Source organism: Amyelois transitella, chromosome 5 (genome assembly GCF_032362555.1).
Source record: "Amyelois transitella isolate CPQ chromosome 5, ilAmyTran1.1, whole genome shotgun sequence".
Classification (NCBI taxonomy): domain Eukaryota; kingdom Metazoa; phylum Arthropoda; class Insecta; order Lepidoptera; family Pyralidae; genus Amyelois; species Amyelois transitella.
In genome coordinates this window covers 12,961,089-12,989,054 of record NC_083508.1, presented here as the reverse complement: position 1 = coordinate 12,989,054, position 27,966 = coordinate 12,961,089, and the positions used below count along the sequence as shown (strand labels likewise).

The 27,966-nt window shown below is 36.4% G+C and overlaps 2 protein-coding genes across 2 annotated transcripts; one reads left to right on the top strand and one right to left on the bottom strand.

The window, feature by feature from the left end:
• The first annotated feature begins 1,744 nt into the window (after positions 1 to 1,744).
• On the top strand, positions 1,745 to 14,381 carry LOC106139022 (rhomboid-related protein 2). Its single transcript, XM_013340356.2, has 6 exons — positions 1,745 to 1,894; positions 10,310 to 10,736; positions 11,209 to 11,364; positions 11,773 to 11,948; positions 12,231 to 12,427; positions 12,694 to 14,381. The coding sequence occupies exons 2-6, from the start codon at positions 10,386 to 10,388 to the stop codon at positions 12,798 to 12,800; spliced, it is 987 nt and encodes a 328-aa protein (XP_013195810.2). The 5' UTR covers positions 1,745 to 1,894; positions 10,310 to 10,385; the 3' UTR covers positions 12,801 to 14,381.
• A 1,218-nt stretch (positions 14,382 to 15,599) lies between these two features.
• Positions 15,600 to 27,534, bottom strand: LOC106139019 (uncharacterized). The gene is made up of 11 exons (XM_013340353.2): positions 27,447 to 27,534; positions 21,254 to 21,316; positions 20,140 to 20,355; positions 19,825 to 19,914; positions 19,419 to 19,643; positions 18,783 to 18,989; positions 17,896 to 18,700; positions 17,386 to 17,816; positions 17,103 to 17,222; positions 16,764 to 16,961; positions 15,600 to 16,651 (listed from the first exon to the last, which is right to left on the bottom strand). The coding sequence occupies exons 1-11, from the start codon at positions 27,481 to 27,483 to the stop codon at positions 15,657 to 15,659; spliced, it is 3,387 nt and encodes a 1,128-aa protein (XP_013195807.2). The 5' UTR covers positions 27,484 to 27,534; the 3' UTR covers positions 15,600 to 15,656.
• Between the last annotated feature and the right edge of the window lie 432 nt (positions 27,535 to 27,966).

Below are 27,966 nucleotides of genomic sequence, written 5' to 3'. Positions count from 1 at the left end.
TTGAGCTCGGGCCTATATGCATAAAAAAATTTCAAAAAATGAGTTCAGCGGTAGTGCCTTAATTTTTTTAAAGAAAGATCTCTATTTGCGGCATAATCCAAAGTGGTATATTATGACGAAAGTGTTTAAAATTATTTTGCAATAATTCAATACTTTCGGTGAAAGAAGGAAAAAATATTTCTAACTTTTGTTCAATAGACTATCAATTTTAACTACACTTCATCCATAAATTATAAATAGAATGTTGTGTTGAATCCGTTATGGAGGTTATCCTGATAACCTGCTGGTAATCTGATTTGGATTGTTTTCAGTTTAAATATACTTTGAACAATAACAAATCATATTGTTCGGACAAAAAATAACAAACATTGTTATGATTATGAATTGATAACAGAAAAAGGCGTAAAGTTTTGTTGTAAACTCCGTGACATTTAAAAATTAGAACCTGGTTAACCGAGCGGTGCTAGCTGGATGTCAAAAACTAAGCTAGTAAAAATAAAAAAATCTAACTATCGAATCTTACCCACATACATAAAATCACGCTTCTTTCCCGGAGGGGTAGGCAGAGACTACCTCTTTCCACTTACCACGATCTCTGCATACTTCCTTCGCTTCATCCACATTCATAACTCTCTTCATGCAAGCTCGGCGGTTTCGGGTACTTTTGACCTGACCCTTTACTTACCAGGACCCACTTAATCTTACCCACCTCCGTCGTTAAAACCGATCGCGAGGTTTTTTTTACAGTTTCAAACTTGGATTACTTACACAGAAATTATTCACGTCAGTGATTTATATTGTCAATGGTTTCAAATGACATTAAAAAAAACAACGTTGCCTAGCAACCATCTTGTATGGAGAAATTATTTTAGGTAAAAAAGGGTGAAAATAAAGTAAACAAGAATTTTCCAAGACATGGCACCTAGCTAAATATGTATGTATGAATGTGTGCAAGTATAAACACACAGATAATCCACTATGATAAAGGAAATTCCCTTCGGCCACTTTCTAAACCAAAGTTAACAAATATTGTTATGATAGTGATGGGAATGAAGTGTCTAAATATGACATATAACATTGAAGAAAGACTATATGACCTGTAAGGTCGTTCGTTTGGCATACTCGTGTAAAAAAAACTAATTATTTACAAACACGTGTCGCTAATTAACTAGTTTATAAAAACATAATACAGTGTGGAGCAATTATAACTACTTAGTAGTGGAGTTACGTATTCTACTGATGTCTCTATCAAGACAAGTTGTAAGGGTAAAGATCGCCATTTTGTTTTTATCAGACATGACCGAGCATGTGATAAGCCCAATGACGAATTGACAATGTGACATCATCTTCTTGACAGTCGTAAAATAGCATACATACATACATATAATCACGTCTATATCCCTTGCGTGGTAGACAGAGCCAACAGTCTTGCAAAGACTGATGGGCGTTTAGCTTAATAAAAGAAGTGAGATTCAAAAGTGATAAGTCGCTAGCCCATGGTCTAAAAGAAGAATCCCAAGTTTATAAGCCTATCCCTTAGTCGCATTTTACGACATCCATGGGAAGGAGATGGAATAGTCCTATTCTTTTTTCTGTTGATGCCGGGAACCACACGGCAAATCTATACATACATACATACATTCCTTCATACGTTTCACTGAAAGCGTGATAACATTTAACCCTCCACGCATTCGGCAGTCAGCTGTTTGTTATCAGCGCAGAGGCACGTCGCATCTGATACACTGATAACGCGCGATTAGGTATACGATGCACTGCCTCTAGTGAATTGTTCATTATATCTTGGCAGGGAACGGACGCGCTCTGTGTTTTGTAAACATTTTGCGGTTTGACGTGACGTGTGTGAGTTTAATAGGATCATCTTTGGAATTTACTGGTAAGTTATCGTATCTAATCTGGTTTTTTATGTAGTACATACATACATACATATAGTCACGTTTGTATCCTTTGCGGGGTAGACAGAGCCATTAAATTATTGAAAAGACTGAAAGACCACGTTCAGCTGTTTGGCTTAATGATTGGTGCCGGTAAACACACGGCACCGATTTTAAGAAAAGAAATTATTGAGCCCACACTAATTTTAACAAAAGGAATAATTGAGCTTAAAATTCATTTTTACCTACGAAACAAATTTCATTGTTCACCTCTATCGGACTACGAACTAAAAAACTATGCCGGTCACCGTATTTAATAAATTTGAATGTAATATGTAGTTATAGACTAATACTAATTAACTAACAATTAATTTTTTTTAATGTCTTCAATAAGTATGCAGAGATCGTGGCAAGTGGAAAGAGGTAGTCTCTGCCTACCCCTCCGGGAAAGAGGCGTGATTTTATGTATGTATGTATGTATGTATGAATGTAATAATGTGTTTGTTAGCACGGGCCTGGCTTTAATATAGTATAACAATGCCCTCCATACAAAAATTCGGGGACACCGATTAAATCTATGAACTCTGGCCCACCATCGATTACAAGGGAAACCACCTGTTGTGCGGTGACTAGACAGTTTTTTGACCGAAATAAAGAAATAAGGGTCACGAAAACCTAATTTTATTGATATCTGTTAGACACAATTCTATTTCAAACAATAACCTATTATTTAATGTAATCAAGGTGCTTATATGTTAAACAAATTTTAAGAATATTAAGGAACTGGACTTAAAATTAATATCTGAACAGGGCAGGCTCTGTCACCCGCGTAAAACTAATTTCTTGTTAATTTCCGAACCCGGTGGTGTAACAGGAAATAATCTGTTAGTTCACCTCCAAGCATCTTAACGAAAACTACATGCCAAAATTCTAATCCCTAAATCTAGTCTCCTGTGCACTATAATGTTAGTCAGTTAATTAAATCTTAAATGGTTATTAGTACCGAGTGGTTCCCGGCACCAATACAAAAAAGAATAGGACCACTCCATCTCTTTCCCATGGTTGTCGTAAAAGGCGACTAAGGGATAGCATTACAAACTTGGGATTCTTTTTTTAGGCTATGGGCTTGCAACCTGTCGACAACTATATGAATCTCAATTTCTATCATTAAGCCAAAACAGCTGAACGTGGCCTATCAGTCTTTTTAAGACCGTTGGCTCTGTCTTCCCCGCAAGGGATATAGAAGTGATTATATGTATGTATGTTATTATTAACACGTTTGTAGTTTAGAGTGATAAGAAGAAACTTTCACTATCTACTGTTTGTTATAACAATGGCTTTGTGTAATAAAAAATTATATAGTTAGTTAAGATGTGCAGACGAACTAATCTTTACTTTAAGTATATCAAAGGTAATCTTATCATGCAGCAAATAATAAAAATAATTTAATTAATTATCAAAATCTTATCTTTATCTGCAATATTTACTTCGTAGTTTATATGCCTTGCTGCCTGAGGATAACGAGAGTTGTTATATTTTCTGGAAACTTGCTTTTACCGGCAGCTTTGCTCGCCTCTATTAAACCTTTACAGCACTATCGTAATATTATTATTTTTTTTTAATTTTATATAATTTTTCATAACGCCTGTCCAGAATTTCTTTTACTTGTTCCTTTTTTAAACTTCCAAGAGACGTAACCGCACAAGCTTACGCGGTTCTCCTACATATTGTCTACTATTACCGAATTCACCATAGCAAATACATCAAATGTTACAAAAAAAAAAACAGCAGTAATCAACGATGGGTCCCTTGGGACTTTCTGTGCCGCGTGTCGCACCAAAGGGTTAATTTAGTCGGCAAGCAAACACGGCCATTTCCGCGCGCACGAAAACCAGCGTGTGTGTGACTGCCCATTAGCTTTTCATTACGGGTGATTAACCTTAATAAGGGCAACCTTATAGTAGAGGTGTTTGACGAAGCAACGCAACGATTGTGTATTAGGAAGATTGAAAGTGTTTGTTTATTTTTATTACAATGGAGTTAAATTTATGTAGGAACAGAATATATTGTTATGTAGAAGTAGAAAACCAATGACTAATCTCCACAGAATTATTAAAGCTAGTATAATGTCGCTGAAATGAAGGATTCTCACGTCTGTGCGATGCGATTGTCAAGCGGTTACCGTAACCATCTCCATAAAAATTTTCACACTATTTCATGGTTTATGGTTCATAAACCATGAAATAGTGTGAAAATTTTTACATTTGTAAGATTTTTTTTCAATACGAGTAGGGTAAATTTTTTACGGCTAAATTGACCGGATTGTAAATCCGTCAGTGAGATTGAAAAATAATTTTATTTTATGACTCCTTTTTTTTTGTGAAGTTTGTCCAAAAATAGATGATATTGTTAAAAACTGTCTGGCTTATAATGTCATCGCCGACAACCGAACCCGCAGCCCGCACCCGGCGGGCGGCCACTTGACGCACGCGCGGGAATCGATAGTTCAACGACTGCCGCCACCGGCTTCAGACGGGGTTGTTTTAGACCACAAATAATTTTTGATAACATTGATAATTATATTTATTGGTGCCGTGTGGCTCCCGGCACCTATAAAAAAAGAATAGGACCACTCCATCTCGTTCCCATGGATGTCGTAAAAGGCTTCTTCTTTTAGCAACCTGTCACTATTTGAATCTCAATTCTATCGTTAAGCCATACAGCTGAACGTGGCATATCAGTCTGTTCAAGACTGCTGGCTATGTCTGCCCCGCAGGGGATATGGACGTGATTATATGTATGTATGTTGATACTTTGAGAAATACAACTGGCTAGGCTTTATACTCGCCTTGAATGTAGGTATGTTAAGTTATTTAACCATCAAAGGATTCTCTTTTCTATTCCTGTCACTTTATTGTCTATCTCTCTTCTGTACGTCTCTTCTGTATTAGTGGCGCAGCGGTAGTGTGCTTGTCTGTGATACTAGAGATACCGGGTTCTAATCCCGGCCAGGGCATGATGAGAAATGATTTTTCTCAGATTGGCCTGGCTGTTGGATGTTTATCTTTTTAGCGTATATATTAAAATATAGTGCCCTCGAGTTAGTTTCTCGTAAAACAAGTCTCGAACTTACTTCGAGGCTAACTCAATCTGTGTTATCTTTCCCGTATTTATTATTATCTGTTCCTTATCGTCACTTATCTACTTAATTCACTTACTTTACTTAATTTTGCTTATGTTCGATCACACACGTTTCCGCTAGTTTGTTTTACTTTGATGCATCTTTTGTCCATTCCAATGCTATTAACAGGACTCACTAGCAATCTAGATTTTATTCTTCTCTGCCAAAATAACACATGACATGATTGATTTGCGATTAATTCTGTTCTGAGAATGTGCAGAAATTCCATTTGTAATCCCATCTGTATTTGTAAACACAACATTACCAAGAAATATTTAACAAATGTCCATTTTCCGCGACCAACTTGTAATATTAGGAATCCCTGCAATATTAGTAAACAAATTAAATACTTACATTGAATTCTATTATTGAGGTGACAATAATTATAAATAGCTTAATTACCAACTAACTGCTATCAGTTCGATTGGTACTTGTAATTAATTGGGAATTTATGATTCGACACATGTCTGCACGAACACGAGGAAAAATCTGTAGGTATTATATCATATACGAGTATAATGCATTATGTGCATTGGTTCAGGTAAATTATATACTAGCACTGGCTTTTGCCAGATAGGGCACAATTTACATACAACCAAATTTACCTTTCGGTCGCCGTGACAAATCAGATTCGCAACCGGTTGTGAAAAAGGAATTTTTATTGGGGCCGTTGGTTGCGATGTAGGCTTTCTTATTCTTTATACGCAATTACCAATATATACCAACAAAAATTACTTTTTCCGCTTTGGCAAATGAGTTTCGCAACCAGTTGCTAAATGGGTATTTCTTATTTGAAAGGAAAATTTAGATTAAAATAATATATAAGTAAAAGGCGTATAAGGGATAGGCTTATAAATTTGAGATTCTTCTTTTAGGCGATGGGCTAGCAACCTGTCACTATTCAATCTCAATTCTATCATTAAGTCAAGACCTGAACTTGGCCTACCAGTCTTTTCAAAACTGTTGGCCCTGTCTATTTCACAAGGGATATAAACTAAATTTAATATAGATTAAGTTGTAACATTCACCTCTTCAAAATGGAGAATGAAAACATCTGGCCGTGTAGTATTTATTTGTAAACGTAAACACTTCGTCTCGAAATAGAATTTTACAGGGGATTGATTACTCGCCTATGCTTTCTGTACAAACGATCCACTTTCTGTCTTAAAAAACAAGTTACCTCCGTAAATAACTAGAAATGCCGGGTGCCGTGTGGTTTTCCGGCACTTTAGAATAAAAATGGAGGAGTCCATATACATATTTCCCAAAGATGTCATAAAAGGCGACTAAGGGATAGGGTTAGTCATTTTGGAATTTTTTTGTAGGTGATGGGCTAGAAACCTGTCGCTATTTTTTATCTCAATTCAAATCAAACGTGACCTTTGGAGTCTATTCAAGGCGGTTGGCTCTGTCCAAACCGCAAGGGATGTAGACGTGATTGTAGGTATGTTATATATATACTTACGGGACAAAACAGTTTTATTACGTTAGTAGTATCATGTTAGTACTTACATTTTTTTTAAGCTGAAGCCTTATCAATCACTCTCACGAAAATCTGTGATCTGTAAGTGAGAGCACGAATACAAAAATTTAACATTTATATTATTCCGACTGTACCGTACTAACATTGTACTTAAAAATTAGTCATTGCAGTCCACTCTACAGGTATAAATAATGAACAATAGTAATTGCTTCTTAAGCGAAAACTTAATCGCTCTTACCCTTATACCTAATACCTAGGAATCCAGGTAGTTTTAGGCGGGTGTCGCCACTGTGATGCTCATTCTTAACTTACACCTGCGCAAGCGCATACTTACTCTACATTCGTGGTATTCAAAAATTTAAAATTTCAGTTAATTTGTAACAAGTTATTTTTACTGCGGTTACAAGTATAGCGTGTAAACTTGACCTTTTCCTGGTTGTCTCGCCGTCTGTGCACTATTTCTCGGCAACTGCAGCTATGAATAGTCTGAGGTGAGTCAACTGACCGTATCGTAATTATTAATAGTTTAATCAATAACCAAACTGAACTAGATACTCGGAGTAACGGGGATATTCCAAAAATTGTACGTAGTTGTTGAACGTGATAATAATTCATTTTAGGTCTATTTATATCTATAGCTATTTCTATTCTTCGGCTTTGTCCGCTTGAACCTGGGCATTTGTCACAGAGGAATTACTTTCAATATAAATTATATCCAGATCTCACGCTTAATAAAAGATCGTGAAGATAACGAAAGGCCTTTTTATTAAAATTTTGTAAAGTTTATTTTATCTCGTCCCGGTTGCATCCTCACCTCTCATGGCAACTACTTTTTGGCTCGACCATCTCCTACCTAATAAGTTTCAATAATACACCCAAAATGAGAGGTAACAATCAGCTGTGCACCTGTGTCAGGTGGACGTGACCTTCAGATAGCATCAGACCTCCACGCGTTGTCAGATCTTGGCAGCCAACTACTGCAGACAAGGCGCCGAGGCGTCTCGTTTTGCATACTAAGCTGTTGCTATCGTATTTATTATGATATTATTATGATCTGCTTGCGACTGCGCTCCTGTGACACGTGCTTTTTTATCACGTACAAGTTTTAATACAAAAACTGTTTTTTTTTCTAAGTTTTGAACACATAGGTGCTTTGCAATTAAAATTATAGATTTAAAAAGTCTCCGTTATATTTTTTAAACTTGTCAATATCGTTTTCCTGAGGGCTTTCTTCGGAAACAATTTAATGTTTACCTTCGCCTGAGCTGAGCAAGGCCTGAGATTTAATAGATCTGTGGCGACATCACTAACGTCACACGCCACCAGCCAAACACAGCGCGTATGCTAAACACAATCGCGATAATAATAGTATAACACATATATATAACAACAGACAGGCATAACACCTAGCCTAGCGGAAGATCTTCCCTTTGTGGCGGTAGAGCCCTAATCGTCGCTCACGCTACAGAATATTTTTGACATACAACCTCATTTTTCTTCATTTGAAATTAAGTAGGTATATACTATTTCCAACCTCGTAAGTATCTTCCTTAAATTATCTAGGTACTTAATTATGTTATCTTCAGCTTTTTTTAATTTTAAAACGACTAACTGAAATAACTGACACGGATGTCAAAATGGCGCATGTCGCATTTCCAATCTTGTGCCTGCGATTATCACAATTATCCTTAAATTTCTGTAGGGAAATGAATTATTATTAGTAAAAGACTGCTTTATTTCAATTATTTTTATTAATCTTATTTTTTTCCAATTCCTCCTTATACGGAAGTAGACCTGAACAAAGGAGTCCTAAAAAAGAAAATCCCAGACATGTGAAAAAATAGTAAGTAAATAATTATTTTTGTAGCAAACTGATAACAATATTTAGAGACAGACAGTGATTTACGATGAAAGTTCTGCGTAGTTTATCATAGCGTTCATTCAGAACTCGCAAGATAATATTGAAATTATAATGTGGGACTTAATGTACGAATTATGATAAAACTAAGAAATACTAAGGCCTACGTTTACTCGAGAGAAAACACATATATCTATCCCTCACAGGGTGATAAACAGTCTCGAAATGACTGAAACATTCAGCTTTATAGCTTAATGATTGATTTGAGATTTAACAAGCCTTCCTCGTGATTAGCTTTAACAGTCTAATACAATTTTTTATCGCTACCAGCATCATATTCATTAATATACACCTAAATCATTAAATAAGGAATCTAAAGTGAAAATAAAATAAACAAATTTACGTGCGAACAAATTCGAGACTTGTGTTAAGGATTACTTATTTTCTTTCTTCACGAAACTTATAGATTAATACGGACAAATGTCAAAGACCCAGGCGAATAATAAATGTGTTTTTAATTTTTTCTGAATCGCACTCCGGATTTGTGTTCAGAGGCAGCCTGTGGGTGCGTCCATGAAAGACTTGCCTCTCTTTTTGCATTTTCGATTAACCACAGTGATAAAGAGAGATAGATGACGTTAAAGCCTTGTCAACATTCATGAAAAAAGAAGTACATAGGTCTGGGAAGTAAAACTATTACAATTCCAATCTGCCCTGGATTCTTTCAAAGCATTTTTTTTTCCACTCTATTAATAAAGAGAATAGATTTGTGTTTTGTATGTTTGTAACGTAAAACGTAAACTTAAAAGTACTGGACTGATTTTCACGAAATTGATATGACACAGATCTTCAGGAGTGACATAGGCTACATTTTTTTCCTACGGGAGCATAGCTCCACGCAAAAGCTAGTAACACAATAATCCAACCTCTCTCTGTCTGTCACACAGATCACACTCACGATTCATTGTTATCATATTATTATGTAATTAGTGTTCAGTAATATAAATAGCTTTGTGGTGTCTGCTTCATAAATAAAATAGACAATTTATTATGCAATGTCTAGTTTCCTGCTAGATAACACGTGAATCCCCATGTTACTGTTCTATAATATAGTTATACTAGTTTATAGTAAAATATATTATTCTGTACTACAATTCATATAATTCCAAGAGATAAGAAGACTTTCTTTAACCTCTGGTTATGAACTGAATTCATAAGAAATTTCTTCAAAATCGGACAGACATTTGCATATTTGTTTACTCTGTAATGAATAGTGTGGAAACATACATATGGTTACGTTTATATCCATTGCGGAGTAGACAGAGCCAACAGTCTTGAAAAGACTGATAGGCTACGCTCAGCTGTTTGGCTTAGTGATTGAATTGAGATTCAAATAGTGTCAGGTTGCTAGCCCATCGCCTAAAAGAGGAATCCCAAATTTATAAGCCTATCCCTTAGTCGCCTTTTACGACATCCATGGGAAAGAGATGGAGTGGTCCTATTCTTTTCTGTATTGGTGCCGGGAACCACACGGCAATAGTGTGGATACCGTAATAAACTTTACTAGTTTTACTTCACCATGGATTGATATCAAAAAGACGTCTTAAGCAATTACGGATGTCCACCTCGTCCCGCCAAGATCTGATTTCAGTGTACAACTTTACATTGATCACTGACTCACTCGTCGTATTCAGATAGGTAGCTTAAATTTATTTGGTTGTAAAATTATGAGTGAAATACTTAAATTTTATAATTACTAGTAAATCAATTATCATGAAGTTATTATTTCCTGCTCAGCTTCGGGAATACCATTACAAATTCAGACATCACGCGAATTTTCCTGCAGTCTGCACACGTATATATTCTGGATATTCAGGTAAAACATCTCATTTCAGAAACTTCGTTCGACATGGTATAGCGTCCATTTGTCTCCTCCCTGAGTTCGGAGTATGATGAACTGGATCCCACATCATGACTCCGAAAGTGGAGTGCGAGTCCCAACGGCTGAACCCCGAAGCAGTACCTATTCATCAATGTCGAAGGGTTCTGCCAGAGGAATCTTCACCAGCTCGAGCTTGGCTAGAAGACGAAGAAGGCCGTACCACTCGCACCAACGAAGCAGAAGAAAAATGTCTTCTCCATCCCGCGAACTTCACGCCTCTTAAAACTAAGCCTCATGAAGTGGCTCTAAGTATCAGCAGAGAGAAAGATAATAAAGTAAAATATAAACCAAAGAGCATATCAAAGTTTGAGAAGACCAAAGACAAAATAATAAATGCTATCAAGCCGCCATGTTTTACATTCTCCATGATCATGATCTTGGTGAGAATCATTTCCTTTTTTTCTATGATCAGTCACTACGATGTCTGCGACTTATAATTTTTTCATATCAATATTTTGGACAACATATTTGCTAAGATATAGTTATTATAAGCATCATGATAGTCCTCTTACCCTGTTACATAATAGCCTCTTTTTGAGATGCGTACATACATACATATGGTCAGGTCATATCCCTTGTGGGGTAGACAGAGCCAACAGTCTTGAAAAGACTGAATGGCCACGTTCAGCTATTCCGCTTAATGATAGAATTGAGATTCAAATAGTGACAGGTTGCTAGCCCATCGCCTAAAAAAGAATCCCAAGTTTGTAAGCCTATCCCTTAGTCGTCTTTTACGACATCCATGGGAAAGATAGAGTGGTCCTATTCTTTTTTGTATTGGTTCCATGTGGTTCCCGGCAGTTCCCATTTTTGGAGATCTAATAAATTATCTCAAACATTTTTATGTCTTAGGTGAGTATCCACCTGTTCGTGCCTGAAGACTGCCGCGAATGGCTGGAGTGGACTCCTGGGCGGGAGTGGTGGCACCAGCCGTGGCGGCTGGTCACCTACGGCTTGGTGCACGCTAATGCTGTCCATCTCGCCTTGAATGCCGTTGTCGCTATGGCTGTGAGTTGATATCATGTTTCAATGTCAACCATAATTGTATGATCGTTGTGTCTAAGAATCATTTCAGGTATCATTGACATTTTCAATATCCTCACTTTTATCTGTTAATATTAGTCTTTTAACGTGTATTAGTTCAAGATCAAAAATGCATTGTTTAATGCATTTTTAATATTGTTGAATGCATGTTTTCTTTTCGTGCTACTGTTTTATCTGTATTATCTCATCTGTTTGCTTTATTTCTTTCTTTGCGTGCATGCATGCATAGTTTGTTGATTCCATAATGTTTTTCCCTGTTACTTGCCTCTCCTTAATTAAGAGTATTTTTTCCCCTTCATGCTATTCATACATTTCTAACCTTCAGCCTAAATTCACTATGGAAATTCAAATTACTATTTTTATTGTTACCAGGTCGGCTGGCGGCTAGAGTACGAGCAATCGTGGTGGCGAGTGATGTGCGTGTGGGTGGGTGGTGTCGTGGCTGGCGGGATCGGCGCTGGGTTACTGCAGCCCGAAGTGAGGGTGGTGGGCGCATCTGCAGCCGTGTACGCCCTGCTAACGGCCCATCTACCCAATGTCTGTCTCAAGTAAGTTGACGTTCTTGATTATTTAACTGGCAAATGTACATGACGGCACATTTGCTCAGTCTCCTACAATGATGATGAGTTGACATTTACACATAGAGCACTTTTATTGGCCATAAAGTTGGTCAGAGGTTTTATCTGATCAGTTTTTAACTTAAATTAAATGAAAAATCAATTTTGTTTTATGACATGAAGTTTATCAAATATTCTTCGAATTTTGGCAAACCTTTAGGAATATTGTTTCCTGTATCATATCCAAAGACTTATGCGAATATTTACCCCCAGGTTTGGCCACATACCTCTGTGGTGGTTCCGGCCGCTGAGCGTGATCGTCCTCGGCGCTTCGGAGACCTGCTGGGCGCTGATGCGAGGGCCCATCACCAGCCCCGGGGCGCTCCGCTCGCAGCAGGACAATGTGGCCTGGTCGTCCCATGTGTTGGGTGCCGCTATTGGGATACCACTTGCTTTTATCATTTTTAAAGGTAAGAATACTAACGTCATCGGAAATAAATAAAAAATGAAATGAATTAATTTATTATTATTTATATTTAAATGTGTTTCTTAAATTTGTTAAAAATCAATAGTCAATTTGAAAATGGTATTATAGAGGTACTGGGGTTTTGCAAAAATCTTAAAGTGCATTAAACGTCGGTTTGCTTAGTATCACGCCATATGTTAGGAAGTGTGATGAATAGTTATGTACATCGACGTAGTTTTTTATTAGAAAATTTCTTTTTTTTTGTTACAGCTGACAAAGATAATGAAGACAAAACCTATATTCGTCTATTTCGAGCATTCTCCGCAACTATTTTAACAGCGGCTGTGATTTCGGCCGGCTTGTACTACACGAGATAGTAAGAAAGTGATGGATAACTGCATCGTTACATGTCAATTGGACAAGAATCTTGCGCTTTATAGAAACAAGAGAACAAGAGAATCACACACACGTCTCGTTAGTTAGGTTCTATGACTAACTGACGGGGATGACGAAAACCACAAATACTGCTCATGCAGTAAAAAATTCTTAGATTAGAGCCCTTTAAATCCGTTGAGAAAACAGGATAGGATGTTATACAATCATGTAAGGGTAATTTGAATTGAATTTTACTGTATCTAAACTTTCTAGGAAATGTGCTTTCAGAATTTCCGTCCTGCAGCCATTTCTAATAGAATTGAGATTCTATCATAATCACCTCATAGTTCTCAACCACGAAAAGAGCTTATTTAGAGTGTAAACATGGATGAATTCTAAATATAGTTCCACAATAATTCTATTCCTACTTGTCTTCCTTTTGGAATTTATTACTATTGAATTGTACAAAATAAGTACCTACCGTACCTAAGGACTTTAAAACGAATCAGGAATTATCTGTTTCTTTGATATTTGTTACTATAATATCTAAGTTATAGTATATTTTTAAATCATGGTATCTGGCATACTCAATTGAATAATTTGTATCATTGAATTTTTAAACTTTTTTGTATTGAAAAAGAATACCATAATTATCGGTGCCTACATTTATGGGATTGATAACACCCTTACTTAAGTCAATGTTATTAAATGAATTAAGGTATACTCTGTTTACTGTAGTAATGTCAAAATATAGTAATAAGTCATATTATAGTAAGATATATTGTCTCATTAATAACGATTTCTATGAAATCATCAAGTTGTTTTGAATCAAAACATTATTTTGTTACGGCTGGTGATTTATTGTAAGGACTTTGTAAAGTTTGTGTCATAGTAGATTAAGTTTGTGTTGTGAACAACTAAATATATTTTGTGACTCCTCTAATTTCTTGTAAGTAGTTGCGCGAAAATTGATACTAACGTCAAGGTTGATCTTAATCAGATCCGTTTGGTGCTCAATATTATCTTAATAACTTAACACATGCGTACTATTTGAGCCAATTCGAAAACAAGCATTTCTTATAACTATTTCATTGATTGTTATTAACATTAAGGTATTGTTTCATTAATTGATGAGGACAAATTATTTTCCTCTGGTCATGTTAACAATGGTCAATTTACATCTCAGAATCCTTATATCTATCAAAATTATGTCATGCTTAGTTTTCAATAATGACTACATACAACTGAAGCAATGAATTTCAGAAGTAAATTCACACATATGATTTATTTTTTAAATATATACAGTTAGATGAATATACATATCATTAATTCATTTCGGGTATGGAAACGGTCAAATATCTGTAAATACCTTAATATTTAAACTTCTTTGTCTTTGCACTAACATAATATATATATATAAACGTAAATGTGTATCAACATATATAGAAATTGTTATATTCAAATATACAATGTTTCATTAACTTGCTCCATATGCTGTTTGTAACACTGCAGTAGAAATGCTTTTGACTCTGTTTCCATTTTTGGAAACGCTTCTTGTGATCTTCTTGCGATATTAAATTATTATAAAGTGATTATGCCTTTTTAATACCTTACCGTAATGGAAGTGCCGTGTGCACATAATTGCCAAGGATTTTCAACCGATCTGACCACAAAATTTCATGAAATTATTAGATTTTCAATAATAAAATGCTGATGTGTAAAAATAATTTATTTCTTATGAAAATATTCGTACATACTAATACTATTAAAGCTTACCTACTCTACTCGAGTTGTTTTCAACAGATGCTCGATATACAGAAAATTTCAAGTGAAATAATTTTTCATTTAATTTCTTACTTTTAGTCTTGACCTTTGCTGAAATTACAGTTTTTATGACAATAATTTTTATTTCATAATAATTTCTGTTTATAGACTTTGCACAATTCAAATATGATTTTCTATAACAATAATTTTAGTATAATAATCATCATACTAAGAATTTAATTTTGCCTAACCAGATTAGATATCCTTTGTATCAAATCGAGTTGAATAATGTAAGCACACACTCTTAATCCTAAATTTATTCAATACTGAGGCAAGTAGGTAATAGCTTCATGCATTCGCTCATCACAATTAATGTGTTACGGAAAACAGGCAGACATCTTACTTTGATAATAATATCAACGGATTACTAAAAATAATACGATGGCCATTCGACGTTTCATGAGTATTAAGTTACTTGATCAAATATTGTACTTACACATGCTTGCTTTTACAAGAAAAGTGACTTAATGAAGTGTTTAAATCGCGAACAAGCCAAACACTTGCTCGTTTACCTATTCGTTCATAACTTCAAATAATATTCTACGTGCAAGCGACAATGGCTGTATGGCCTGGGTATTATATAATCACGGCAATGCTCTATAATATTCAGATAATGAAAATGAGATCAAAACTATGGATGTGACTTTATCGGGCAATCAATATTCGGTACTTGCACTCATATCACACGCACACATCACGCCCTGTATAATAAATGCAAATATAACCAGTACCTATATCGTTTTCGTTTATGGATGATATATCTATTAAATAAATTAAGTATTAATCATAAATTGCTGCTTCTACGAGTAAAATCTATTTTATTTTAAAGTTAGTAAATGTGCACTGCACATATTGTATTACGCTTGACCAGATTGAGTTTCAGCCACCACCTCGTATTTGGTTCGGTTCAAACAGTGAACTCTTCAAATCAGAAGCCAGCAAAAGAAATCTTCGATCGGCTTTCTTCGATCGGCTTTTGGATACAGCATGAAATTAATTTGGCTAGGTACTGGCGAAATTGAAGTCTTTTATTCTCAGCACGCCAGCTGCTTGCACTGCACGCCGATCTCCGAACACCAGCACTCTTGGCATGGAGTAGACAACTCAGCTATAATTCTTCCAACTCTGTACATTCTGCCGTAAATATTGCAACCGGCCAGTTTTAAAAGGCCGGGACCTAACCCGGGAACTCCGCTAGGAGGCTGTTTAGAAACAATAGCTGGTGTATATTGAACAGCTGGTTCTTCTTTTTTCGTACTTTCTGTAAATCTCGTTGTGACAATAGGTCTTTGTGTTGTCACTCTGCTTAGGTTAAATGGCTTATAAGAGCTGATCTTCGGTTTTAAGGACGTTGTTATTGGCCGTGGAGTGGTTCGTTTGATCGCTGTCGCTTCTCCGAGAACTAAATGGTCAATTCGATTTACTGTGTTCGGTTGAAACGTTTTCTTTGGTGGTGCATATGGGATGTGGTGATGAGGCATGGGAACGAATGGGGCTATCGTTGGTTTCGGTGATAATTTCTTGGTAGTCGTTGTTATGAAAGGAGTTGTTGGCTTTGTTATATCAGGTGTTTTGGTAACCAGAGTAGAAGCTTTCTTCTTATATGGTGCAATCGTAGTATCGTAGTTATCGCTAAGTATATACTTCAAGACGTTTCCGAAAAAATATCCTTCATCTTCCTCCTCTTCCTCATATTCCTGAGAGTAATTTTTTGTTTCATTAACTTCCGCCTGCGTAGGTTTCATAGTCGTTAAGACTACTTTTGATGTCGTAGAAAGAGTGGGTGACTTTTCAGTAACGTTTGTAACTTTAGCAAATTCTTCAATATTTGTGATATTTTTAATAGTAACATTATCTTGCGTATTATTAACAGTTGTTTTCTTATCAATACTTTTTACGGTATTGTTGATTAGTTCAATCTTGTTATTTAGAGCTATATTTTTCTGGACATCACTATTGTTTTCAGGAAATGCTGAAGATATGTTAAGCTTTTCCGTAGTCGTAGAAACTTGCGGCGTTGTTGTGTTGTCTGAATCAAATAAAATCGGGAAAGTTAAAAATGATTACAATTATTTTGGTTTAAAATTAATATTTACATTGAAAAATCTCATTAATAAAAGCGTAGTCATATCAAAACACACCTTTGTCACAAACAAGTTCTCCGCAGCACAAATCCACGGAACTGATGCTGGCGGGCTTTCTCTTACAGCCCGGTGACGTTGGACAAGGTCGTGGGGAGCAGTGGAGCTCACTCCATGCACATGTGCAAATTGAACATGCCAAATTGACGGAATCACCCTCAGGGATGTGACGGCCGTCGCCGGTTACACATTCATGTTCTAAAATAACAAGTTTTTGAAGTTATTCGATCAAATGAAAAATGCACAAGTGATGCCGATACAGAAATTAATGGGCTACGTTGCTAAGTTTATACTCATATTTAGATTTATAAAAATCATCTGTGTAAATAGTTTTTATACCTTTAGTAATATCCAACTGCATAGACGTAGTGAGATGTGGCAATGAAGGAGGGGTTTTAGTGCTTGGGTATACTGCGTAGTACTCATCTATTATGCCTGGACCTTTTGGAACAAAACCACCTAGAAAATAAACAGTTAAATGTATTGTGCAATGGAAAAAAAATTAAGAAATAAAATAAATAAAATACTAAACTGATACTCCTCAGTCCAAAAATATTAGTTCGAAAAAGTTCATTTTTACTTTTGCATTATTAGTCAGTAGATTTATTATCAATTGAATTACCTTCAGTCTCAACTGGCGGTGAAAATAGATTCACAGCAGGAGTTTTGATTGCGAAGGTAGTACTCGAAATTGGTTTGGTTGTTACTTTTTTTAAATTGTTGATATCCAAATTGTGCTTTTCTATGGATGTTGAAACTGCATAATCTTGCAGTGATGTTAGCAAATCATGACCAGTAGGATAAGCAGAATTAGATAAATCTATATCCAGAGACGATGTTGGATACGAATCCATTTTCTCAGAAACAAATACAGGGTACTGGGTTGGTGGATATTTATCTGCCCTTCGATTTGCATAAGTTGGCCCTTTAGATTCAACGGAAGGATAATACACTGGAAATTTATCTTCTCTTTCTAAGATCGGAAATGGTATTGAATCTTTCGATGAGACATCATCATCAACTACTGCGTCTGCTGCTACAAATGGAATTATTCTGGAATTAAAAATAATAATTTCATAAACTGCCCGTAAACAAGATAATTAATTATTATTATTTGATATTAAGTACTCACTTAAGATTAGGAAGTGATGGTGGTAATGTAGGTTCGGTATAGTCGTAATCGTAATCACCTTTCGTTTTCTTAGAATTATTTGTCTCTGATAATAATTCAGGAATTGAAATTTTAGAAAAGGTTGACACAACGGGTCTTAAAGTGGTTAAACTTGTGTTTGTTCTTAATGAACTCGTGACATTTATGACAAATGATTCATTTTCATCAAATCCACCGGCGGCATTTCTATCTGTGATTATATCATTGGGATATGTAGTCTGGGCTTCCACATCCATTCTTTCGATATCTGGAATCCGAGGCATAGATTCCTTCATAATTTTCTCTGTATCGTTTGCTGAAATATTCAAAGGTATTGATGTCGATGACAGTTCAGCTGTACAATTGATTGTACCGTTTATCATGATCTTTACTGTTCCTTCTGCTTGCTCCATTGAAGGTTTTTCTGTCGGTTCTTCTGTTGTTATGTCTTCTACAAGAGTGGTTAATGGTATTGTGGATGGCGGGTTTCGCGTTGTCAATTTCACACTTTTGGTTGTAGTAGTAACATTATTTACTTGCTTATTATTAGAAGTAGCTGGTGGTGGCTCATTTGTCTTCCTCTTTACTTTTGTTGTAGGTATTGGACTGGTTTTCGTGTCTTCTTTTACAGTCGTTGGAAATTCCTTAGTAGTATTTGTTGTTGTCGTGACAGCTTTGGTAGTAGTTTCAACTTCGGTATGTTTTGAGGGATGAATTGATCGATCGTTACTCCTTGTTGTTATTAAAGCATTATCTGATAGAAGATGTAAGTGGGGTGTTGCAATATCTGGAATTTTTTAATAGGTTTGTATATAAAAAAAATAATGTTATTGCTATTTGTATTTAAATTGTTTTTGTTTTAGTCTAACCTTGCTGGGTGTGATCACAGTGGTATTGATGGGGACAGCATTGACCAGGTCTCAGCAACGGCTTGCAGCCCAACAAGGGCGGCGCACACGCCAGCGGCTGGCATAACACCGCCCCTCGCAGACAGAAACATCGGGTGCAGTTTCCGCTCTCTTCTGCTGATACCACTCGCTCGCCTTCCGATACCCAATTTCCTTTTATTTCACAGTCTGAAATTACATTTAAAATATGTTGTATTTATTATATAGGTACTACAATAACATCGCAACAGGTTAATTTAATTGACACGATGTTAATTTATAGCACTAAGAGCGTTAATTGCGCTATTAAAGTGGCTTTTAAAACCCCTCTTTTTTTGACCGAGCTCATAAATCTGTTTCTTTCCAAAGAAATCTGGAGCGAAAAGTTAAAAAAAGAAAAAATATTTCCGCGTTATTTGAATTCAGCCCGACACGCGATTGTATACTAAAATAGTTCCCTTGAATGAAAGATACAGTAAGTCTAAAATTGGTATTTACCAGAAATCAAAACTGGATCAACTTTGAATCTCCTTGGTTCAATATTACGAAGAGACGGTGCGGTGAGGACGATGCAGCCAGTCAAGGTGGCAATTATGAGAATACCTTTGTATAAATTACCATGTAAATGCTTCCGTTCTGGTGGTTTCGTGCTGACATGGTCACAGTAGTAGCGCTGCGGGCAGCAGGCTCCAGCTGATGGCCTCGCGCGGCACCCTGGCGGCGGCGGCAGACATCTTGGCCTCACGCACCTCCTGGCTCCCCCCAGGCAGAAGCACTGCTCGCAGGCCGTCGTGGACTCCATGGCAGACCCCGCCGAGTACACCGTCCCCCCCTCCACGCACGCTGGAAACACTCAAATGATTATCAGTTACAAATTAATCTTTCAATTTAGGTTATGCACTTCGGAATAGGTTTTTATGAGATTTATTTGTATAGCTCTTATTCTAAAATTTGCTCCCTTCCAATCACGAATCATTGGGTTATAAATGGGGTAGTGAATTGAATGAAGCATGAATAAACTTACCATGAGCTGTGGAAGCGGGTGTAGCAATGTCGGAGAAATCATCGTTTTCAAATCTAGCTGAAGCACCATGTTCCATCAACGTCACACTATCTGCAATTACAAGATAACCTCATTATATATTTCGTCGAATCTGGTAAAACATATCAGGCAAAATGTATAAGACGACGAGTTTTGAATGTAAGTAACATTAATTTTCTACCTCGGCTTTTCTTTGAATCCTTCTAAGACGGGCTTCTCTCCAGAGAGTTCAGGATATAACCGCGTTTTACGCTAGGAGAAATAAAAAAGTATACTCAGATGAAAGATTGAACTTACTAGGGCAGTGCAGCTCTGGACAGCACGCGCCCCTCCTATGCAGCACGTGACATCTCTTGGGCGGAGGGTCCGGCAGAACTGCGCAGGCGCGGCGACGGCACGCGAGCGCTCCTCGCGCGCACACGCACCGCAGGCAGGCCTCGTGCGTGGTCACCACGGAGCCGTCGGTGAACCAGCGCCCTTCGTACAGGCAGCTGTGGGGAAGGTCCGGAGTGCCTGGAAGCATTTTACACTAGTTTTAACTTCCTTCAACCGCCTATTACGGTTCAAACTGTGTCGGGATCGTGGCAAGTGGAAATACTTAGCCAGCTACTCCATCAACAACCCTTGGCTCTGCTAATCTTGCATTTATACGAGCCGAATCGCAGTGCATTGCTCTCGAATTACAGAGCAGAGTTACTTTTTAATTCGACCTTACCATTTCGAATTTCACCTCGAATTTACCAAGTCAAGAAGGCGTACACGTACAATTTTCGGAATTTAGAGTAAAAGCTATAATAAATAAATAAATAAATATATACGGGACAAATTACACTGATTGAGTTACCCTCGAAGTAAGTTCGAGACTTGTGTTACGAGATACTAACTCAACGATACTATATTTTATAATAAGTACTTATATAGATAAACATCCAAGACCCAGGTCAATCAGAAAAAGTTCTTTTCTCATAATGCCCTGGCCGGGATTCGAACCCGGGACCTCCGGTGTCACAGACAAGCGTACTACCGCTGCGCCACAGAGGCCGTCAGAGCTATGACCCCACCTGAATTCTTTCGTCGGATGGCGTCATTGTCTAAACTTTAACTAGTTCACAAAAATTCCTATCAGTCTGTAACAATAACGATGTCAATCAGTGTAAGAGAACAAAGCAACAAATTTCAAGAATTTTGCCTGGATTCTTGACTTTTGATCCCTGGTCATTGACTTTAACCTAGGCAAATCAAATACTAATATTTTAAATGCGAAAGTCTGTCTGCTTGTTACGCTACTTTTGGTCAGCGTCACGCTACGTATGGAAATATGTTTTTTTTTATATATTTCCCACGGAAACGGGAATTTTAGTTCATCGCGAGAGTGCTGCGTTCAGAAGCAAGTTGTAAATATTTTAATTACCTATTGCTCGGAGGATTCTATCCTTTTGTTTGTATGAACTGATAGAGCTGTCTCCGTATACTTCTGAAAATGAGAAAAGACAACACAATAATAAGTAAAAAATGAAAACAAATATTTCAAACACATTAAAATTTGTGATTAAAATGACCCAGTGAAAATGTTTAGGATAAGCGCCTTACAAATTTTTAGATACCAAAAGTGATACTATTTGATAAGTCTGAGAGTGGGAATTAATGTTCGACAGACGTAGCAAAAAATTAATTTAAGCCAATCTTTGCTTAAAATATACAAATAAAATATGAACAATAAGATAATGTCAGAAAAACAAGGCAGACTGATATTGTATACTAACCTAACATCACGTTGTACCTAATGTAGGTTTGGCACATACATATAAATACATCGTATGTGTACAACTTGTAACCGGTATTAACAACGTCTTTGCTTGAAACGAAGTTAAGTCCAGAAAAAAAAAGCAAAAATAAAAGAAACCAAATGTTTTTGTTTTTTTTCTTCCTGCCAGCACTAGCAACTCAACTCAATGACATATAAAATATACCGGGCGAAATAAGGATGCCGTGTGAACGACGTGAATCGGATCCACCCCGTCACGTGACCGCGAAGCGACAAAAAGTAGCCGGCCAGTCTGCCGCACCGGTACCCAACACTACAAACAGACTAACAACATACTTTACCTGTTATTAGTGCTTAAACGTTAGCAATATTATCGTTTGATATATAATATTTATGTAAATGCTATTTTTGTCACTTTGTTCCGCTTTTAAAATCATCATGTTATATTTAACTAATTTACGTAAAAAAAAGTATAACAGATCGAATTTTTTGAAATATGAAGTCACATCTGTTTTAAAAATGTATAGTTTAATTAACGCACTGGCTGCTTACAAAAAAGTAATAATTTTAAGAGACCAAAAATTACGACCGTCTTTTGTTAATTTTCACAACAATGATATTAAGACGCAATTAAAGTTAAGGTTTTTTTTAGTAGTAGTTTTCTTTATTTTTACCAACACACATTATTTTATTTTTACATCCCGGCTTAATTATCTAAAAACCATGTGTATCCAAAACTATTATTGCTGACCTAGCGAGCGAAGCGAGTGCAAATCTTAGTAGACCTAAACTCATGCGTTCACATCAATGTAAGGACTACTCGTGCAGTGCGTGAGGCACGGTATATTCTGCGTTCATCTTTATAAAGGAATAATCGTAAACTCGCAATCGCGGGGCCGTGGCGGTGGGTGGCCTGTGGTCAAGTCAGGTCAGGTCGCTGCGACCTGCTGCCTGCTACAGATAGCTACTCACATTTGCGATATGTCGCAGCAACCAGTATGTGTGCTCATGTAAACCTTTAAAAAGAATATATAAAACCATAGAGATCGAAATGAACACAAGAGGATGTGCAAATTGTACAAATCTTTAACACCGAACTAAATTAGAATAAAAATTTCATAAACCAATAATATCTCGTCCCCCGATTCCCAGGTCGCCGTCCAGCGTAACAGTACCCGGACAATGGTTCCCAGGGCCCGGGGGGCTTCCGCTCCACTTCGGACCCCATTCGATGACCCCGCCATTGTCTGGTCACACTCAGACATTCCCACCCACTAACGGTACATTTTTCGTAGTAATTAACTCTTATCAATGTAGATTTACTAATTTTATGTAAAGAAAAGTATTTTACTTTTGTTTTTACCAATCAAAAATTACTGAACTAATCTTGATATTTTTTTTTTACAGAAATAGACATCTCTACACCACAAGTCACAACAGCCACGCGATGCTATCAGCCAATAACAGCGATGCGTCTAAATCGCGCAAGTAAAGATTTCACAGATTGGAGCATCACATAGAATCTCCGACTCGACATCATCGGAGCCGCGGTTCCCCAGGTATCACACCTAGCCTGGCGGAAGATCTTCCCCTTGGTGGCGGTCGAGTCAAATCATCGCTCCTGCTGCATGTCCTTGGTACAAATGTTTATGGGAGAGGTTCATAGGTTGATGCAACTTAAAAGTTAAATACTTAATGTTAGATGCTGAAAATGAGAAAATCTGATACAACAATTAAGACGTTTATAGAGAATACACTGATGAAAGAAATGTATACATATATCCTTTGAGAATAAGACGTAAGAATTAAATAAAACCATCTTTCCCTTACATATAAATAATTCAAGAGCAATTCCACTCAGCGGCTGGGTGGGCACTGTGGTCAACGCACTAATACACACATAAATTCAAACATTAATTTCCATATAACAACTGCCAAGTTGCGTAATGACAAACACTAAACCTATAAACAGCGCGGTGTGTGGATGGTGGAAAGGAAATACTCAGCAAACGGGTATAATCTTAATAACAAAACAAACATGATTGCAGAGTTTGCGAGGTATCGAGTGACAGTACGTGCAGTTGGAAAACTTATGTGAAACTAGCTGTTGCCCACAGCTCAACAAAATAATACAGGTTTTTTATTTATGTTCTTTTTTTTAGATACGGTTGAATTATATTTAGTTTTAACTTGTAATAATATTGTAATATGTTTAAAATTATACAAACGTGAAATTTCATGAAGCTCCAACAAAATATTCAAGTTCAGTAGATAACAAACAAACGAGCGTGAAGATCTCAAATTCAAAAAAAAAAATTCAAAATTCAAAATTTTTTATTCATTATTATAGGATATTATTATATCGCTTAATAATTGTCGTATGGTTTAACAACTTTGTTGACGTCAAATGAATTACTTAAAAACTAAGTTTACTGCCGCTTCCAAGGCGTCAGTGCAGAAGAAGCGGTAACAAACTGCACTGCAGCATTCTAACAAACAAACTCACTTGTGCTTTTATACTTAATCTTCATACTAATGTAAAAATAAATAATTAAAGTACAAGCTGTTTACCGCGGCTTGGTACACAAAATACTTTTACAATATTTCCGCCTTTGTGCACTGCATTGGGTTAGTCAGGTTACCCCAAGCGACACCTATCAGATCCGCAGCCTTTCCAGAAAACCCAAACCTATATAATTGGATCATGGTTACACATCCAGTTGCCTAAAAGTTCACGTCATTTTCCTTCGACGTAAGAGCAGATTATTTTATAGGTTTCATTTTACATGTCAAATAAACAAATATCGTAGTTGAATCAAATCTAGCGACGGTTATGGCAACAAACGACACTTGCCTCCGTTTACCTATTCTAAACAAGCAAACATACATGTCTTCCATCTAAAACGATTTGAAAATACGTTCTTAACACTTTTAGCGAGAGTCTACATTTGAAGAAGAATGAGAATGCCACAGGTGGATAGCGGACCCTCGCATTTGCATACATTATCGACACACAGAACTACGGAATTCTGTTTTATGAATGACGGCTTTTGTGCCATTTCTAGTTCGACCACTTATGCCATTAATTTATGAGGAAATTTAAAATATGCATACCGAACAATAGATCCAGTATTGCTGCTTATAAAATCAGTTAAAATAATAAATTCTCGATTTAAAATTAAAATACTTTTTACAGAGTAAGGTTTTTAAATAAACTTTATTTGCCAGATTTAAGATTGATAAGATTCCGCTCTCAATTATTTTTGTGCCTCGTGGTTCTCAGTACTTTACAATAGTACGTGTTTGGTAAACCTAGTTTTACATTGCTTTTAATTTGCGGAATTAAATTGCTGCTGAATTTTTGCGAAAATGATGTCCTTCTTATTTCACTGTTCACCATTACTTATTGCAATTAATTAATGTTTAAATAGTGAATAACCGTGTGGGCTTCTCAGTTTGGTCATCCAGTTAATGTGTTCTCGGGCAATGTCGTGGGAAGAGAGGTGGTCAACCTCCGCCATTTATTGTATTGTAATGTTTTCCGCCGGTGGGCGCCAGTTTCCCACATAAATAAATATTGACTCTCTCGCTGATGTTAAGGTCATATCATTGACTTCGTGCAGTAGGAAATACTAGTATTTTCATAATAAGTTATACTGAAATAGTAATAATTCGGAATCTGATGTCCATTCATTAGCCCCGTTTTTATAAAAATCCGTTTATAATTTTATAACCGAATCCTAGATATAAAAAACTCCTCCTCTAACATTGAAACGAGAATGCTGTGAAAAATAAATAAAAAATATCTATACTAATATTATAAAGCTTAAGAGTTTGTTTAGTTCGAATTGAAAAATCATTTTTTGATTATTAGTATTGAATAGACCATTTATCGAGGAAGGCTCTAGGTTATAGAACATCACGCTGCAACTATACGGAACAAAGAAATAATGGAAAATGTGAAAAAAAAACGGGGAAAATTATTCTTCCTTGAGGGCTTCAATGATACCTATCATATAATAACTATTCCACGAGCGCTAAGTTGCGGGCACAGCTAGTATTATATAAAACTGCAAACGAAAATTCAAGTAGTTTTTTCGGGACTATTGGCGCTGTCTACCCCGTAAGGGATATAGACGTGACTATATGTATGTATGTATGTAATAGTTTACACAGATCACGAATATTTATAACACATTCTTACAAACTGTGAGTCAGCTGTCAATGATGTAGCAAGCAGTAGGTCATGCTAATGTCTTAGAAAAGTGTCCTTTACTTGGCGTTTACTGAATGGAGCCGGCGCGTCTTTGAGGCACTGAACCGGGCCACCAGTTTAGGAGAAAGGTCACTGGTACGGTTAAATAGTTTGATGTTTCTCTAGTCTTTTCTCGGTTAGCATTTTCAGTAATTTACATAATGTGTATACCTTGCGAGGTAATAAAATCAGCGCTATAGTCGCATTTTAAGCCGGAGGTCACGTTTAATGCACTTTATTTCAGTTATACAAAGTGTTGTATGCTTTATTGGTTTTTGAAATTATATATTTTTTGTTTGTTCTTTCTTTTCATTGCGAAAATTGCGTAAGTATTTATGTGATTTCGCTTGGATTGGTTAGCAAAATATTTCAGCAGTGGTAACCCCTTTTTGAGTAATTATTTTCTAAACTCTCACTTTCACAGTAAAGCGTAAAAGCTATATTAATTAAGAAATAGTGAATAATTTAATAAAAATAGTAGACTTCGATATTATGGCCAATTAGTCTTACAAATCGGTATCAGCAATAACTCGCTATTGATCGCGCGTTGAACTCTTTCAAACGTAACGCTTTGCAGCGTGCAAACCAAAGCTGCCGGCGAAGCTTTTAATTTTCTAAGGATATTATAATAAAACTTTATCAAATTATTTCAAAAGGTTAATGTTCATTTTATGTTCGTATAAAAAGTGGGGTAAAATTTTGTAATATTTTTTTTAAAGTAAAACATAGATAAGTTTTCATGCTACATTTATCACAAAAATGTACTGAATAAGTTAATTGCACTTATTCTAGAAGTTAAACGTGGTTTATGTCTGATACAACTAAAACAGCTGTATTGGAAATAAAAAAACTGTAGAAGATTATTATTTGTCACAAGATTATGTCATGAACTTCACCCGCAAACAAAAAAGTATCATTTATTTAACGTTTCTGTGAAATTAGCTAGCAAATTTTTAGTCAAAATTAAAATGACATATAACATCAGCCCGAAAAACGCATATTATCTCGGGTGAACGTAGTATTTGAATTATGTTATTTTTCTCGAAAACAATAATGAAGATTTTGAATTGATTTCGTTTTATACGGATCATGTATCAGATTCTTAGGTTTATTATATTTGAGCAAATTCACACCTAGACAGAAATAAGGGTAGAATAAACGTTATTTAAGTAGCCATAAAAATACTATTTTGCTTTAATATAATTGCTTGATATTGTTACTTCTCCCAGTAATAAAAAAAAATAAAGATAAAATCTACACATTTTAAAATATGTAAAGAAACAAGGATTTCTGTATCGTAGAGATCATAAAACTATTATCTGATGCAAGGATTTAAAAACGGCCACAACTTCGAAGATGCTTCAGAAACACTACAACAAAACATTGAGATTTACCGCCTCTAAAGATCCCACAGAAACCTCTTACTACACAATACAGTACCTGGCGATCCCAAACCGTCTCAGACAAACCCATAAATTGATCTCGAAAATGAGTTGGAAGGCAATAAAAGTGGTCTGGTCATATAGGCGCGTATCCTTCGCATATATCACTGGGGTCGTCGACCGGGATTTGCATCGCACAGACCTGCGCATGCGGCGGCGAGCGCCAGGACGAGCAGCATGGCGGCTGCGGCGGCGGCGGGCGGCGGGAGACGGCGAGCGGGCGGCGCCGACGGCGTTCCGCGCTATACTGATCTTCAAAACGACGTAGTGAAGCCATGGGTTATGGGGAACCAAAGAGCTTTAAGTTTAGAGATGGCAAGTGCTCTTGGGTTCAAGATCAACGGAAATACTGAAGGGGATTGACGACTGTAGTTATTAAACTCTGTGGTCGCAGATCCATTTTCTTTTCAGTACTGCTTCATTTCTATGATTTCATTGCTTGTTTACTCGTATACATGTTACCTTTGTAGTAGGCTTTGCAGTCTTAAAAGTTATATCAGAACATTAAGTTATATTCTGATAAATATCAATTAAGAAAGTTTGAATGCAAACAGCCTGCCGATGAAGGTTCTACCTTATTATCGTGAGGCAATTAAATTACGATATGCAATCAAAATTGTATGTCCGCAGTTATGATTCGATGGACTTGATGTCTTATCTAA

Excerpts from the sequence above, each read along its gene's own strand:
- LOC106139022 (XM_013340356.2), top strand. The coding sequence starts at position 10,386 with ATGACTCCGAAAGTGGAGTGCGAGTCCCAACGGCTGAACCCCGAAGCA. Across the intron at positions 11,365-11,772 it reads ATGCCGTTGTCGCTATGGCT|GTCGGCTGGCGGCTAGAGTA; the intron begins GTGAGTTGATAT and ends TATTGTTACCAG. Across the intron at positions 11,949-12,230 it reads CTACCCAATGTCTGTCTCAA|GTTTGGCCACATACCTCTGT; the intron begins GTAAGTTGACGT and ends ATTTACCCCCAG.
- LOC106139019 (XM_013340353.2), bottom strand. The coding sequence starts at position 27,483 with ATGCTGCTCGTCCTGGCGCTCGCCGCCGCATGCGCAG. Across the intron at positions 18,701-18,782 it reads CTGTGATCACACCCAGCAAG|ATATTGCAACACCCCACTTA; the intron begins GTTAGACTAAAA and ends AAAAAATTCCAG. Across the intron at positions 17,817-17,895 it reads CCATCACTTCCTAATCTTAA|AATAATTCCATTTGTAGCAG; the intron begins GTGAGTACTTAA and ends TTTTAATTCCAG.